This window comes from Clarias gariepinus, chromosome 8 (genome assembly GCF_024256425.1).
Source record: "Clarias gariepinus isolate MV-2021 ecotype Netherlands chromosome 8, CGAR_prim_01v2, whole genome shotgun sequence".
NCBI lineage: Eukaryota > Metazoa > Chordata > Actinopteri > Siluriformes > Clariidae > Clarias > Clarias gariepinus.
In genome coordinates, this window is record NC_071107.1 from 13300358 (window position 1) to 13317550 (window position 17193).

At 44.7% G+C, this 17193-nt stretch overlaps 1 protein-coding gene across 1 annotated transcript; it reads left to right on the plus strand.

Moving 5' to 3' along the window:
- The first annotated feature begins 15230 nt into the window (after nucleotides 1-15230).
- Nucleotides 15231-16818, plus strand: adra2c (adrenoceptor alpha 2C). The gene has a single exon (XM_053502583.1). The coding sequence runs from the start codon at nucleotides 15422-15424 to the stop codon at nucleotides 16697-16699; it is 1278 nt and encodes a 425-aa protein (XP_053358558.1). The 5' UTR covers nucleotides 15231-15421; the 3' UTR covers nucleotides 16700-16818.
- The last annotated feature ends 375 nt before the right edge of the window (nucleotides 16819-17193 follow it).

Below are 17193 nucleotides of genomic sequence, written 5' to 3' on the forward strand. Positions count from 1 at the left end.
GCACCCTGTCATACGCTTTCTTTAAATCTAAAAAGACACAATGCAACTCCCCGTTACCTTCTCTGTACTTCTCCGCCAGCATCCTCAAAGCAAATACTGCATCTGATCTACTTTTTCTAGGCATAAAACCATATTGCTGCTCACAAATGCTCACCTCTGCCCTTAACCTAGCTTCCACTACTCTTTCTCACAGCTGCATTGTCTGGCTCATTAGCTTTATACCTCTATTATTGCCACAGCTTTGCACATCTCCCTTGTTCCTTAAAAATGGCACCAAGACACTTCTCCTCCTTTTCTTCTGGAATCCTCTCACTCTCCAAAATCTTGTTAAACAAACTAGTCAGAAACTCTACTGCCACCTCTCCTAAGCACTTCCATACCTCCACAGGTATGTCATCAGGACCACCAGCCTTTCCACTCTTCATCCTCTTCAACGCCCTTCTCACCTCACTTCTACTAATATTTGCTACTTCCTGTTCCACAACAGTCACCTCTTCTACTTTTTGTTCTCTTTCGTTTTCCTCATTCATCAACTCCTTAAAGTACTCCTTCCATCTTTCCATCACCCTCCTGGCATCTGTCAGTACATTTCCATCTCTATCTTTAATCACTCTAACCTGCTGCACATCCTTTCCATCTCTATCTCTCTGCCTTGCCAACCTGTACAGATCCACCTCTCCCTCCTTACTGTCTAGCCTAGCATACAAGTCCTCGTATGCTTCTTGTTTGGCCTTTGCAACCAGTGGCGGCCGGCCCATAGGGGGCGCTGGGGCACGCCCTCCCTGATAAGAGGGGCTAAAAACGTAAAATATATTTTTTATAAATTAAGTTTTTAAATTCGGTTTACCCACCAGTATGTGCCTACATGCGATATGAATAACATATTGTGGCGTGGGCGGGGTTTTGGGACTAGTAACCATCATGCTTTGCGGGAGGGGTTGTTAGGTGTTCACCCTGTCGAGGAAAGGTGTTTGGGTTAGTGGCTTCGGCCAGGGTGTGTGTGTGAGTTAGAAGTGTGTCTTGTGGATCTGTGTTGAATGTGTGGTTGTGTGACTTATTGTGAGATGTTGAATAAATTACTCCCAGCCATTTGCATTGGGCAGCAAGGAAGCTCACTCGTCTCTCCACCATCCTTCCCGGCGATAAAACGCCACACTGGTGTCAGAAGTGGGATGGAGAGTAACGGGTTAGAGCGCACCCCGGAGCAAGCTACAGCTCCGTGCACCGTCAGCCGGCGAAGCGATCTGCAGCTGCACCTGCCGTCCTACAATGGCGCTGTCACGCCCCACGCGTTCATCGCCCAGGTGGAGCTAGCCGCCGACTTTGCGGGCTGGTCCCCGGCGGAAACAGCCGTCCGGGTGGCCCTCTCGCTGGAGGGCGAGGCGCTCCGGTCGTTGAAAGACCTCCGGGCGGATGAGAGGAAGGACTGGGCAAAGCTGCGGGAGTCGCTCCACTTCCGGTTCGGCGCGGGTGACCGCCAGGAGGCCGCGTGCGAAGAGCTAGCGACCCGCGAGCGGAGCGCCTCCGAGCCACTGGGGGCGTTCGCCATGGATTTAAGATCTCTCGCACGCCAGGGCTACCCGGAATTCGGGCCCGTCCAGCAGGAAGAGCTAGCTCGCCGTGCGTTCCTGCGGGGAATTCAGCCGGCGCGGCTGCGCGAGCACATCCGGTTAGCGGCACCGGCTTCCCTGTCTGAGGCGCTGCGCGAAGCCGAGCGTGCCGAGCCCATCCTGGCAGAACACCGCGGCGAAAGAGCCGAGCGTTTTCCCGTGGCTCGGGGCCGCTCGGTAGGTGAACCTAGCCGGGGACAGGGCTACCCGTCGCGGCTAGGCCTCGACTCAGCATCCGAGATTCCGGGACGACAAGGACCGCCGGACCACCGCGGCAACGTTCCCCGGCCTGAGGACAGCGTACCCCAGCCGCCGTTACAACTAGCTGCGGGGAAGCCGCCTCCCACAGCCGTCTCTGTTTCCCCAACTGCCGGGCCCAACTTCCGGTCAGGACGTGTAGGAAATCGCGCGGGCGTCTACGTGAACTGTGGCCTGGACAACGTTTCGCTACGGGCACTCGTGGACACCGGCTCTACAGTTTCGCTGCTGCGCTGTGGAGTATTAAAACAGGGCGAGCGCGGTTGTATGCTGCCGGCCCCAGCCTTGACTATTCGCACCGTGTCGGGGAGCTATTTGGAGATACGGGCCTGTCGCACTGTGCGAATACAAGTAGGTGCAATCAGTCTTTCTCATCCATTCTTTGTGGCAGACATTGAGGACGATTGTATCTTGGGGTTGGACATTTTAGAAAGGTGGGGTGCGGTACTGAATCTCGCTGATGGAACGTTACGTGGTAACTTCGGGTTAGCCAGGTTGCTAGTTCCCAAAGCGCAGCCGGACGTGTTAGTAGCGCGCACCAGGGGGGCGGAACTTCCGGTAGACGCGCCATGTAAACATCCGGTAGCAGACCGAGCGAGAATAATGGCCGAGCTTATGCAGCGTAGCAGCATGGGGCTGAGTCCGACACAGACCGACACGGTGAAGTCCCTTTTACATGAATTCGCGGACATTTTCGCGGTAGATGAGCGCGAGTGCACACATACTAATTTGGTGCAGCACACGATTGATACGGGTAACGCAGCTCCTGTTCGGTTACATCCGAGACGCCTTCCCTTAGCTAAACGAGCTATCGCCGAGCAGAAGCTGCGTGAGATGGCCGACTCGGGCGTCATAGAGTCAGCGTCCGGACCGTGGTCTTCACCGGTTGTGTTGGTGCGTAAAAAGGACGAATCGTGGCGGTTTTGTGTCGATTACCGGCGGTTGAACGAGGTAACGCGCAAAGATTCTTATCCGTTGCCGCGAATAGATGATGCGCTGGAACACGTTGCGGGCTCGGCGTGGTTTAGCTCGTTAGATCTGCGTAGCGGGTACTGGCAAGTAGAGCTCGCCCCGGAAGCGCGACCTAAAACCGCGTTCTCGATCGGGCAAGGGCTATGGCAATTCCGGCGCATGCCATTCGGCCTATGTAACGCTCCAGCTACGTTCGAACGGTTGATGGAGAAAGTGTTGGCCGACATTCCTCGCAATCGTTGTGTCGTCTACCTGGACGATTTACTGGTGCACGGCAAGGAGTTTGAGGTCGCGCTAGCTAATCTACGGGAGGTATTTTTGGCTATACGGCGGGCGAATTTGCGGCTCAACCCGAAAAAGTGCCAGCTGTTGCGGCAAGAGACCGTGTTTCTTGGACACGTGATTAGCGCTCAAGGGATTGCCACCGATCCAGCCAAAATTGCCGCGGTACAGAATTGGCCTGCACCGTTAAACGTGTCGCAGCTACGCACCTTCCTCGGGTTAGCCTCGTACTATCGTCGGTTCGTGAAGGATTTTGCCACGATCGCTAGTCCGCTGCACGGGCTCACGAAGAAGAATCAGCCGTTTCGCTGGGACGGGGTGCACGCGCGCGCTTTCACTCGGTTACGGGAAGCTCTGGTCACGTCGCCCGTTCTCGGATATCCTGACGCGTCTCGTACGTTTATCCTCGACACGGACGCAAGCGATGTAGGGCTAGGGGCTGTACTGTCTCAGGTTTCTGAGGTTAAAGAGCGTGCTATCGCCTACTTCAGCCGCGCGTTGTCCGGACCGGAGAAAAATTACTGCGTCACGCGGCGCGAGCTGTTAGCGGTCGTCGCGGCCCTTAAACATTTTAGGACGTATTTATATGGGCAATCCTTCTCGCTGCGGACCGATCACGCTTCGTTGGTGTGGCTGCTTAGCTTTAAAGAGCCCGAGGGGCAGTTAGCGCGCTGGCTCGAGCGGTTGCAGGATTATAATTTTACCATTCAGCACCGAGCGGGAAAACTGCACGTTAACGCCGATGCTTTATCCCGCCGGCCGTGTAGCAAAGAGCGTTATCGGCACTGCGAGCGGGTTGAAGAGCGCGTGGGTGGTCGCGACATAGAACACTCTCCGACCCCCGTGAATGAAAACATCCTCCCTGCGCAGTCCTCCGGAGCCCCCGTCGGTAATCAGCCGACCGAGCCGGCGTGCAGCCGAGTGACTGCGTCGCCTAAATCATCACCTATAGTCGTTCCGCCTGTGCCGCAGATGGACTGTGATCAGCTCATTGCCGAGCAGGAGAAGGATCCGGCGCTGCAGCGGGTACTAGGTTGGGTTAACGCGGGCCAGAGACCGGATTATGCCGCGGTTGCTCACCTGGGACAAGAGGAAAAAGCCCTCCATTCTCAGTTTAATCGACTCGCGTTGCGGGGGGGCTTACTCTACCGCCACTGGGAACGGCCGTGCGGCGTTGGCGAATCTTTTCAGCTGCTGGTGCCGCGGACTTTGCGGGCACGTGTGTTAGGGATGGTCCATGGGCACGCGGGCGCGGGACACTTTGGAGTCACTAAAACGCTGCGGCGGTTGCGCGCTTGTTTCTACTGGCCGGGCTGCCACACGGATAGTGAACTCTTTGTTCACAGGTGCGACGTCTGCACGGCTAAGAAGGGCCCTACCCAGCGCTCGCGAGCACCCCTGCAAGACTTTCGGGTGGGGGCACCTATGGAGCGTATGGGCGTGGACATTCTCGGGCCGTTTCCCATTTCCGATCGCGGGAACCAGTATGTGCTAGTGGCCATGGACTACTTCACCAAGTGGCCGGAGGCATTTGCTGTGCCGGACCAGAGCGCTTCCACCACCGCCCGAGTGCTGGTGGATGAGGTGTTTAGCCGATTTGGCGCCCCGGAGCAGTTACACAGCGATCAGGGGCGTAACTTCGAGGCGGAGGTGTTTGCGGCGGTGTGTGAGCGCCTCGGGGTGAAAAAGACCCGCACCACGCCTCTTCATCCACAAAGTGACGGCCTCGTGGAGCGGTTCAATCGGACGCTCACCACCCAACTCGCCATGCTAACCAGCGACCGGCAGAAGGATTGGGACGAACATTTGCCTCTCGTGCTGCATATCGCACAGCAGTGCAGGAGTCCTCTCAGCTGACGCCAGCTGCGCTGATGTTCGGGCGCGAGTTGCGCACGCCTGTGGACCTTGTGTTCGGACCACCTCCTCAGTCTGATTTACCCATGAAGCCTGGGCTGGATTATTTTTGTTCATTAAAAGACAAACTGTTCCGTGTCCATGAGTTGGCGCGTAGACACTTGGCGGACGCCAGTGTTAAACAGCGCCGGGTGTATGACACTCACAGCCGAGGGCGAGACTTTGCCACTGGGGAGCAGGTTTGGGTGTATTCCCCCGGAAGGAAAAGGGGGCTCTCGCCTAAGCTCATGTCTCACTGGGTGGGCCCCTGTACGGTAATCGCCCAGCTCTCTGAGGTAGTCTACCGGGTGAGGTTGACGGGGCGGTCGCGAGTGGTCGTGCTCCACCGGGATCGCCTCGCACCCTACCAGCCCAACGCCAGCGGGACCTCGAACTCTGTGGAGGCCGGTCCGCCTCAGGGAGAGGGTAGCGGCCCTCCTTCCCCCGCAAAAAGACCCCGGCGTTCACAACGCCAGCGCCGACCACCGTCACGCTTTCAGGACTGAGTTCGCCATCGTGACCGGGGACGGTCACAGCTCGGGTGGGGGCAGTGTGGCGTGGGCGGGGTTTTGGGACTAGTAACCATCATGCTTTGCGGGAGGGGTTGTTAGGTGTTCACCCTGTCGAGGAAAGGTGTTTGGGTTAGTGGCTTCGGCCAGGGTGTGTGTGTGAGTTAGAAGTGTGTCTTGTGGATCTGTGTTGAATGTGTGGTTGTGTGACTTATTGTGAGATGTTGAATAAATTACTCCCAGCCATTTGCATTGGGCAGCAAGGAAGCTCACTCGTCTCTCCACCATCCTTCCCGGCGATAAAACGCCACAATATACAACATTTCCCACCTAGTGACATTCATTCACCAGTGAATTTCCACAGACAGACTTGTATCGTTCCTGTCATGGGGCGCTGAGAAAAAGCACCCCTGAGTGCAGCCAAATAGCCCGTCATGTAGCTGTTGCTAGGGTAAAGTAATAAATATGCGGCCAATCAGGTTCTCAGAATTTTATGGTCTTGGGGCGCTGGAAATTCTGCCCCAAGCCGCAGAAAATACCTTTTAACTAACTCGCGAGATTTAAGTTTTTTTTTTTTCTTTTGAGGCGCGGCCAATCAGAGTAATGATGGCGAACTTAACGAGCGAAGAGCAGTTTCCACCAAATTCGGTGAGATCCTTATTAATATACCCGTTTTAGACTGCTGTGTTAAATTGCATTTTTAAAACTGTTTCTTTTTGTGTGAACCACTTTGAGATGCAACTTTGCTTGAAAGGTGATCCAGCTGATCATACCCTTTGATGTTGATTATTGTATTTGATACTCTCTTAAGCATGCATGGCGTATTATACAATGGAAATTTGTTCATTTACTTTATCTGTGAAACTGGTGATTTTGAGGAGGAGATTAAATCATTATTGTTAATTGTAATCATCGTCTGATTTTAATTCTTATATTGGACTAAGCAAAGAAATATTTTGTCACATCAGCCCCACCAGGAAAAATTTTCACCAGCCGCCACTGTTTGCAACCTCTACCTTCACTTTACGCTGCATCTCCCTGTACTCCTGTCTACTCCCTTTAGTCTTCTCAGTGTCCCACTTCTTTTTAGCTAGCCTCCTTCCCTGTATACACTCCTGGACTTCCTCATTCGACCACCAAGTCTCCTTGTCCACTTTCCCCTTACCTGATGATACACCAAGTACCCTCCTACCTGTCTCCCTGATCACATTGGCTGTAGTTGTAATTGACTTAAGAAACCTCCTGACCACCCATAGCCTGTCTCAACTCCTCCCTAAAGACTACACAACATTCTTCCTTTCTTAGCTTCCACCACTTTGTCCTCCGCTCTGCCTTTGTCCTCTTCACCTTCCTCACCACCAGGGTTATTTTACACACCACCATTCTGTGTTGTCTGTCCACACTCTCCCCTCCCAACACTTTGCAGTAACTGATCTCTTTCAGATTACAACGTCGACACAAGATGTAGTCGACCTGAGTGCTTCTGCCTCCACTCTTATATGTCACCCTATGTTCCTGCCTCTTCTAAAAGAAAGTATTTACTACTGCAATTTCCATCCTTTTTGCAATGTCCACCACCATCTCTCCTTTTACATTCCTGTCCTGAAGACCAAACCTGCCCATCACAATTTCATCACCTCTGTTCCCTTCCCCAACATGTCCATTGAAGTCTGCACCAATCACCACTCCCTCACCTCTGGGGATGCTCTGCATCACTTCATCTAACTCACTCCAGAATTTCTCCTTCTCTTCTAACTCACATCCTACCTGTGGGGCATAACCATCAACAACATTGAACATTATCCCTTCAATTTCCAGCTTCAGACTCATCACCCTATCTGATAGTCTCTTTACCTCTTGAACATTCCTTACAAACTCCTCTTTCAGAATAACTCCTACTCCATTTCTTTTCCTATCCACACCATTGTAAAACAATTTGAACCCTGATCCTAAGCTTCTGGCCTTGCTACCTTTCCACCTGGTCTCCTGGAAACACAGTATATCCACCTTCCTTCTCTGCATTATATCAACCAACTCTCTTCCCTTCCCTGTCATGGTCCCAACATTCAAAGTCCCTACTATCACTCCTAAACTCTTGCCTTTCCTCTTCTCTTTCTGCTTTCGAACATGTCTTCCTCCTCTCCTTCTTCGACCAACAGTAGCCCAATTTCCACCGGTTCCCTGTAGGTCAACAGCACCAGTGGCAGTCGTTGTTAACCCGGGCCACGACCGATCCGGTATGGGATTTATATTCGTGATTCGCATCATTGATTTGGCAAATGTTTTATGTCGGATGCCCTTCCTGACACAACCCTCTGCATTTATCCAGACTTGGGACTGGCACAAGAAGACACTGGATTGCCTCCGGGGGTTGCATTAAAAAGTATTTTAATCTGTAATTTTAAAAATATGATGAATTTTCAGTATCATTCAATTTTAAATTAAGCTTGGCCAATAAACCCTATCCTAATTATGTATAAGGCTAGAAGCCAAAACAACTTTTTATGCCATAAGAATTGTCCGGATTTATTATAATTAGGCCTATGTTAGAGGAGATTATTTAAATAATTTATATTAAAACATAATATGGTTATATTAATATTAAAACCTTGTTCTAATAATTAGATTTGTCATTTAACCTTTCGTCTTTGGTACATACAGGATTGTAATCCACAGGCCCAAACCAAACACGTATTATACATGGCTATTGTCCACTTCACTCTACCATTTGGAGATGAATCAAGGATGTCAGAGGTATCAGCATGACTCTTCAGAACCTCAAGAGACTGGTCATGATTTAGGAAACTGTAACGGAACCAAAAGACAGTTTTATTTCTAAAATCTTTGATCCAAGTCCAGTAACCTCATAAACAAATTAAATCTCTTGATTAGGATTGCAGCCTAGTACTGTATCTTGTGTTTATGTTCAATTAGTTTATCACCTACTTATCATCCGGTAAATTGGGTAGTCTTTACATATTAATTTCTCCCACATACCGACCTAATATTAATTAATAAAATACATCTCAATTAACTTCTATTTTATAGAAAGCCAAGCGAGATGAGTGTGTATCCTTCCCCACATCCTCTCTAGTACAAGAAATTAAGACATGATTCAGCATGAGAGTTTTGTTCAAATTTTTTTTTGCTATATTAACTAAATAGCAATGATGCAGATTTAACACAAAACTATGCTTGTTTTTTAACAAAAGACATATGCATGTTCGATAGGTTTGATAATTACATGATTTTAGGCAATTTTAGTCACACACATCCATTTATTCATGCCAATTTTAGTCACCCACACTTTTCATCCTGGAATGGCATCCTCTAATTTCCAGTCTCAGCTAAAAAAAATATGCTTGGCTTTGACATATAATGCCTGGAACTAAACCAAAGAATCATGCCATCAGCAGTACTACTCATGGTGATCATTCTTTTTCTTGCCATTAGTTTTTGTCATTCACAGCACTCCTGAGCTTGGTGCCTTTGTACAGTACATGTGCCATTTACTGTATATTGTATACCTTTATTGATCATCATGTACCTGTTTTAATTTAACACAGGCATTTGTTGTGTCAGCCATGACTTATGTCTAATTGTGTCCAATGCCCACAGGCATCATGGCCCCACCTTTAGCTGTGGGTAATGGGATTTTTATGTCTTTATCAGATAGGCAACCTGAAAATTTGCTTCAGGTAATCTGTTAGGCCTGAGAGGCTGTTAGAGTAATGCTTTTAGAAAGTGTACACTCTGTGTCACTTTTTCTTCTTTTTTTTTCACATCCTGTGACCACGTTCTGATCACTTTATGTTTGACTCCTGGACTACTCAGACCATTCTCATTGAATGTATTAAAGAAACAGTTTGGTAAACCGGAAACCTACTCTGCATGTTATCAGTTGAGACTTGTTTTTCATTTTCATTTAGATTTTATGCACATTTATTATGATTTACAGTACTAAAGCAGCAATTACAGAAATTTCAGCATTTCGCATGTGTGTGTGTGTGTGTGTGTGTGTGTGTGTGTGTGTGTGTGTGTGTGTGTGTGTGTGTGTGTGTGTCTTTGTGTGTGTGTGTGTGTGTGTGTGTGTGTGTGTGTGTGTGTGTATTGTTATATAAATGTTTTTGTTTAGCAGAAAAGAAAGCATCACTATGCTGTAGACCATTCAAGACAATAACTTAGCTTTGGCCCCTTGTCTGATCCAAGGCCATAAATAAACTGTGGAGTAAATTTTTTGTAAAATCCGCGGTCTACATACAACCATATAGCTTTTACAGCTGTGTATAAAATAGGATGATACACACATCATGTCATTCTTAATGGTGCTTTAAATCTGCATGTGCTTTCATCTGTCATTTGAGAAGAAACAGATAAAAGAGGACAAAAGCACAAGCTGAAGTGACATCATTTCTTGTTGCAGTCAAACACGTGTGAGGAAACATGAAGCAAAGAAGGACAGAAGAGCAGTACTGGCCTAAAGATAATTATATGATTACTTACACACACACACACACACACACACACACACACACACACACACACACACACACTTCAATTAGGTGGACACAAGTGTTGCCCAGGGGGGAACTTAATGATCACAATGTAGGAAAGCTCAATAGAAATCAGCTTAGAGAAGGACAATGGGCCCTGGGGTCGACCCTGGCACTTCCAAATGTCTCTCTCTCTCTCTCTCTCTCACACACACACACACACACACACACACACACACACACACACACACACACACACACACACATCCATATACACCCATATATTCTATGCATGCAACACAATAGTCTGTATTGATATTGGTTTTGTACTTGTATGTTTATAACTCTGAAGTGGGTGTGGCTTGTAACTTGTTACTGTTTTATTTTGTTCCCTTGTGTATGCTCATGACATTTTGTAACAAATGTAATTGGGTCCATTTAGGAGTACTTGGATGCCTTAGCATTCTCACCACACTAAGGGGGCTGAGGGTGTGTGTGTGTGTGTGTGTGTGTGTGTGTGTGTGTGTGTGTGTGTTTTCATGTTTTAACTGTACCTGGTTTGTTTCCATCCCATGCTCTGGTTCGAGTAAATATGTCCTCAGTACAGCAGTGTGGTGTGTCGATTGTTAAATGTACAGAGGCACTGTAATGATAGCATTAACTAACAAACTCACCAATAATGTCAAATTTGCATCATAATAATATTCTTCTTTGACACAATTAAACAATTGATTAATTTCTGATTGGACGGACAAGGGGCTTCCAGTAAATGGGGATATCCTGGCACAACCTCATTTGGTTCACTACATGTACTGTATTAGATAAATTTCAACTTTTAAATTATAGGAAATTAACATTAAATTCTTTTAATGCAAGCTAGCTGAGCTATTGGCAGTGATTTTGAAATTAAATTTGAAAATTTTTGATTCAGGCAATAAATTAGGGGAATTAGGGGAATGTACAGTATGGCCTTGACTTGAGTCTACACATTAATGGCCAAAGTTAAATAGCTTTTGAATCAACTTAGGGAGTAACGAAATTGTTCGCTGCTTGGCAATTTTTGTCTCTAAATCTTACACACACAAACCTTTTATGGAGTGGAGAGTGAAAACTATTTGAAATACACAAACAAAAAAACACATTCTGGAGTCTTCAAACACATTTTGCTGACAGTAGAAGTGTAGTATAAAACCAATTTGGGGGGTTGCTAAAGGCAACCAAATGATACAACCCTAATAATATTAGGCCATTTTACTTATTTTCTAAAGATAGTCATACATATTTTATACTAATATAATTAAAATATAAAACAGTAAAGTAAAGTGGATAGGATGGGAGTGCTGGTGGTGGGGATGCCACATTCTCACTTCAACAGTATGTGTACATGGACTATATAAGAGAAGATTTTAAGCAAGATAAAAAGTAAGGAGTAAAATATATGCTTTAGCCAAATAAATACAGCAACACAAATTAAAGTAAATTAACCAAAATAACCTACCCATAACCTATTGCATCCCAGTATGCAGGTCTAGTCTCAATAAACTGGCAAACTTTATATAAAATAATAGTCCACCTATTTATATTGATATTTGTATACTGTATGTGTAGAACACATTTGTAATGTATTTGTATCTCTTATGTGTATACAGTGCTTCTGGCTTCTTTGCTCCATAAAAGCATGTGCACGGACAATCACACATAAGAAAACACAGCCAATCACAAACCACTGACTGACATCTGAGTCATCCACAGCCCATGCATTCTTACTCAGCATAGAAGAGCAAATGCAGTTTTGTTCACACAAACACAATAAATGTTACAAATGAGTTGTTTAGAAAAATCTTGGCACATTCTAAGAAAGAGTCACATAGATCGATTTAACATCTTAAATGAATAAAATGAGAATAATACTTAAGTATACAGTACATACTGAATGTTTAATGTGTTTTTGCAATGGGGGATAAACATTGTAAGCAGCAGACTTGAGTGGAATGCATGCAAAGTTGTGTGACAATTTGTTGAAGAATGGATGCATCAAAATTAATGCACAAATGTAGCTGCTTTATCGCTCATGACTAAATGAAAATCTACTAGGGAATTTTTTCGGTAACTAATATTATATAAGATTATATCATCGCCTCCTAATTTAATAAACATTTATGCAGAATAGACACTGAATGATAATGACCTCCCTCTGAGTGTTGAAGGTCAATAGTGCTGCTCTGGCAGATCATCATTTAGAAAATACATTCTTAATTTATTTATATGCAGCTGTGCTTAATTTTAAATGTTCCAAAAATAATTAAAAAAAACAATCAATCAAAGTACGGCCTGAGTTTGAAAAAAAAGCTCTAACCAAATTAACTTAAAGTGTAGAAGTTTTGATTTATAAAGGTGCTAATCATGAAAAACAAACATGACTAAATTTGTTGTAACTGTAAATTAAATGTTCCATCATGCTGAAATAATGGATCCTATCTTATAAACGGAGGTGATACATTGCTTAATTTCAATTAATTTTAAATTGAATCACTGTTAATGCTATGCCTCTGTGTTAATAATAATGCATGATTACAAATGAAATTCCAGCAAAAATAATTAACACAGATGACCCTTATGATTATGCGCCTCAAAGGAACTGACAGCTACCTTGTTTGCAATTTGGGTTATAATTTTATATGTTAAAATACTCAGGTTTTAGTTCAGATCAATAAAGACCTAGGTGCTCAGATTACTGCATTTAAAAGCACTAAATATAACGTCAGCCAACAAATAAGCACATACTGTATTAATACTTAATTGACACTTTCATAATGATGTGTTGATGAATGTTAATAATAAATAATGTTTAGTTAACGATGAAGCATATACATTCTGAGTAAACTGAGTCAGGATCCTAAATAGCTGTAAATTATAGTATTAGTTATTTTAAAACAATTAAAATCTTGTTAATTCACTTTTTTAATTACCATGCCTTTTAGGATTAATAAAATTGGTCACATAAGGATGTGTTAGGGATCAAGGCAGAGTAGTTTAACCAAAATTTTAAGGTGTAATATTATATAAATTAAGGAAATCTTTGTATTTTGTTTTTGAACATTCCTAATTTTGAACTAAACTCCAAGACAGAAAATAATATGAATAGAAAAGTATTGATTTTGTCATAACACTGTGTGCTTCAGTGGATAAACTTTGTGCAGATTTTACAACATTTGATTCTGATAATGTATGTGACCTTTCCTTGGAGTTAAGAACTGTTCTTTCCTAGAGTTTGGTTTTTACCAAGATCTTTATTAATACAGTACTACAATTCATGATTAAGAAAAAGATGTTAATTATTGGCTAATCCACAGCACCATACTGTTTTATAGTACTGTACTATATTGTTAACATTTGGGAAAATTTGTGCAGTGTAGTTTGATTAGTCATAAATGAGAATTCTAAATAATGTCTATGGCTGCAGTCGTACTATAGAGTGCGCTCCATACTGCCTGCTCTTTATGCAAGGAATGTTAATTAAGGGAACTTCCCTTAACAAAATTTCTCAATTTGGAACAGTGCAGTCACCACTTTCTTTGTGCGTTACCCTTGTAACAATAGCACATCAAATACCTATTGCTGCTATTGTGGAAATTTCACACCACCAAAATAAAATATCACTAAATGTGTATAACTTGCAAATAAATTATTCTATTAATTTATTAGGCATACAGAGAAATTATTACTATGCATTTTTAAAGATTACTAGCCTTTGTCATAATAGTGATGATAACTATGTAAATCCCTAAGCTTCCATTTTTTCTCACTCCAGCAAGGCACAATGACTGATGGGATATTTGGCAGTCAACATTGGGCAAAATGATTAACAATTGTTTACTTGTTCCCTATAATATTCATAGTTTTCTATGAATTCCTAGGAATCATACTTATTGCTGAATACAGTGTGCAGGGAACTAACTGCCAGTCGAAATGCAGCTTTTGAATCTCCATTTAAAAATTAGTTCATCCTTTCAGCGAGCTAAATTTAAGCAACTGGCCGATTTTAAGCAAACAATTTGAATGCAAGTTCAAATGCAAGTAAAACCTTCTGTTTGATTGAAATTTATCTTCAGTGCAAGATTATTCACTGGTGGGGGTGGTTGAAGGAAGGTGTTGGTTTAGTGATAAAGCCTTAGACCAACAAGTCAAACAGTGTACAAAGCCAAGTGCATTGCCAAAGCTTCCATGGGTAGGTCATTTATATTGTATATCACAGGGAAATTACACAATATTATAAACACTGCTATAAATTTAGAGCCTTTTTGAAGAGTTTGCTATAAATTGAATTGTTAAAGGTTTAGTGTACTGACTGATTTAACAATATGAAAGCATCATTAAAAAAATAATTAATTAACGTATACTTGTCTTAAATCTTATAGTGAAATCATAGCGATATTAATAAACATTTAAAGAAAGATATCAGAAAACGTACAAGGATAAACTAATTTTACATATAGTGAGCATTTAAAGTGTCAAAGTGACATAAGACTGATGCCATGTGGACTAATGACAAATAGGTATTGCAGTAGGCGGTGCATTAACACAAACAAGCATTGTCAGTTACGTCACGTTTTGTTATTTATTATAAGCAAAAGCTCCAAGATCTTATACCCAATGGGTTTTTTTTGGCGGTCAACTTAAGCGCACAGTTGTTTACACGTCTAGTCTTCATCGAAATGTATTACGATATGTCACCGACAAATTAAATGAAAAAAAAACGGATCCGTAATATTTCTGTTAACATAGAAAAATGTAAAATCTTAAAGCGCATCGCATGTGGGCGTAAAGGAGTCGGTGGAAGGGAACGCGCACTGTGCTCAGGTGCAATTAGGATACATAGTACAAGTATGAGATTGGGGCAGATATACTTTTGATTTTGCAGGGGCGGAGTTACGTTAATCTGGCCAGCACGTGGACGGTGCGCGGCGGGCGAGGCGTGCGGTGTGTGTGTGTGTGTGGCGGCACAGGAAAGAGAACGGGAGAGAGAGAGTGCGCGCGAGGACGCTGGTGGAAGAGAGTCGTTGGATCGCAAGCAGTGCGCGTGGAGCACCGTGTCCGCCGGTGACAGTCATACTCATCCACACAAAACCGCCTTGTTCAACAATAATAATAATAATAATAATAATAATAATAAAGAATCAATTCGTGTAAGAAATTCTACGAGTAAAGAAAAAGCGAAGACAGGACCGAGATGAAAGTGACGGACAGACCGAAGAGGAGGAACGCGGGGAAAACGGACACCGCGGGAACAAGACGGGACGTCGGACATACAGCGGCGCGCTGCTTTTACGCTTAAAGGGACATCCACTAAGGATTTGCGAACAAATAAAGCAAACGCACACACAACACACAGTTCTGCCTCAAAATGGATAACTTGAGTTTTTTCAGCGGAATTGACTCCTCCAATTTCACTGGGAATTTTACCAGCCGATACACTCTGGCCACTGTCGTAGGACTCGCCGGTTTGGTAAGCTTCATCATTTTGTTTATTATAGTTGGAAATGTACTGGTGGTGATCGCGGTTCTGACGAGCAGAGCGCTCAAGCCACCTCAGAATCTTTTCCTGGTGTCTTTGGCTACTGCAGACATCCTGGTGGCCACCCTCATTATGCCTTTCTCTTTGGCGAATGAACTAATGGGTTATTGGTTCTTTGGTCAAGTTTGGTGTGACATCTATCTTGCACTGGATGTCCTCTTCTGCACATCCTCCATTGTTCATCTGTGTGCCATCAGCCTAGACAGGTACTGGTCAGTAACACAGGCAGTGGAATACAACCTGAAACGCACGCCACGCCGAGTGAAGGCAATGATTGTTGTGGTGTGGCTGATCTCGGCTGTGATCTCTTTCCCTCCACTCATCTCCATGGACAGGAGCAGTGAAGGTGGTGAGCGTGAGCCACAGTGTCAGTTGAATGACCACACATGGTACATCCTGTACTCCAGTATTGGCTCCTTCTTTGCACCATGTCTCATCATGATCCTTGTCTATGTGCGCATCTACCAGGTGGCCAAAACACGCACCCGGAGCATGTCAGAGAAGCGGCATGAGACCGAGGAGGCACCACGCCTTGAAAACAGCCTTAGCCGAGACGACTCAGGCCGGCAAAATGGTCACTGTGCAACTCCACCTCAGCCTGTTAATAAAAAAACGCCAGAGGATGAACCTGATGCGGAACTGGACGACAGTAGCTCCTCAGATGAAAAGGCCAAGCGGCCACGCCGTGAGTCAGCAGCAGGCCGGAGAGAACGCCGGACCAGCCGCAAGAACAGCTCCAGCTCCAAGCACTCAAGCCGCAAGTCCCGTGCAAGCAGCAAGTCGCTAGAACTGTTTTCTTCCCGCAGGAAAAGAAGGAGCACAATTTCCAGAAAGAAGATCTCACAAGCCCGTGAGAAGCGCTTTACATTTGTCCTGGCGGTGGTCATGGGCGTATTTGTGGTCTGCTGGTTTCCATTTTTCTTCAGCTACAGTCTGTATGGCATCTGCCGGAAGCCTTGTGAGATCCCTGACCCTCTCTTCAAGTTCTTCTTCTGGATCGGCTACTGCAACAGCTCCCTCAACCCTGTTATCTATACAATCTTTAACCAGGACTTCCGTAGAGCCTTTCAGAAAATCCTGTGCAAGTCCTTTAAGAGATCTTTTTAGAGGAGCATGATAGTTTTGTGGTCTTAATGGCACAAACACCAGTTTCACCTGATGGAAAAGCCATGGATGTTTACAACATTTTACTCAAGCTGTATTCAAACATCAACTGTCCCACTGCATCAATGCCTTGACAATCTTCTTAATAGATTTTAAACACTGAGCACTGTCAGGATGGCAGCTGTGGTCTGTCAATTCATACAGTAGCAAGATTCTTCAAAAACCATTCACCTAAATGCAGCAACACTGTAGTGTGCTTGCAGAAACAGACTTGTCTTAATTACAGCCACAGGCACTTGTGCGTTACCAAGAGACATATTTATGATCAGTTTGCACATATGGCTTTCCTCTTTGGGACTCGAGGGCTATGTAACATGAAAGGTCATTTCCTTTTATATGGAGAGATGTAATATAAAACAGGATAAATGAAAAAAATTAAGTATATTGATTTTTTTTTTTAGCAGACAAAATTGGACTTCGATTAGTTAATGAATAGA

Coding starts and splice junctions, on each gene's coding strand:
- adra2c (XM_053502583.1), top strand. CDS start 15,422: ATGGATAACTTGAGTTTTTTCAGCGGAATTGACTCCTCCAATTTCACT.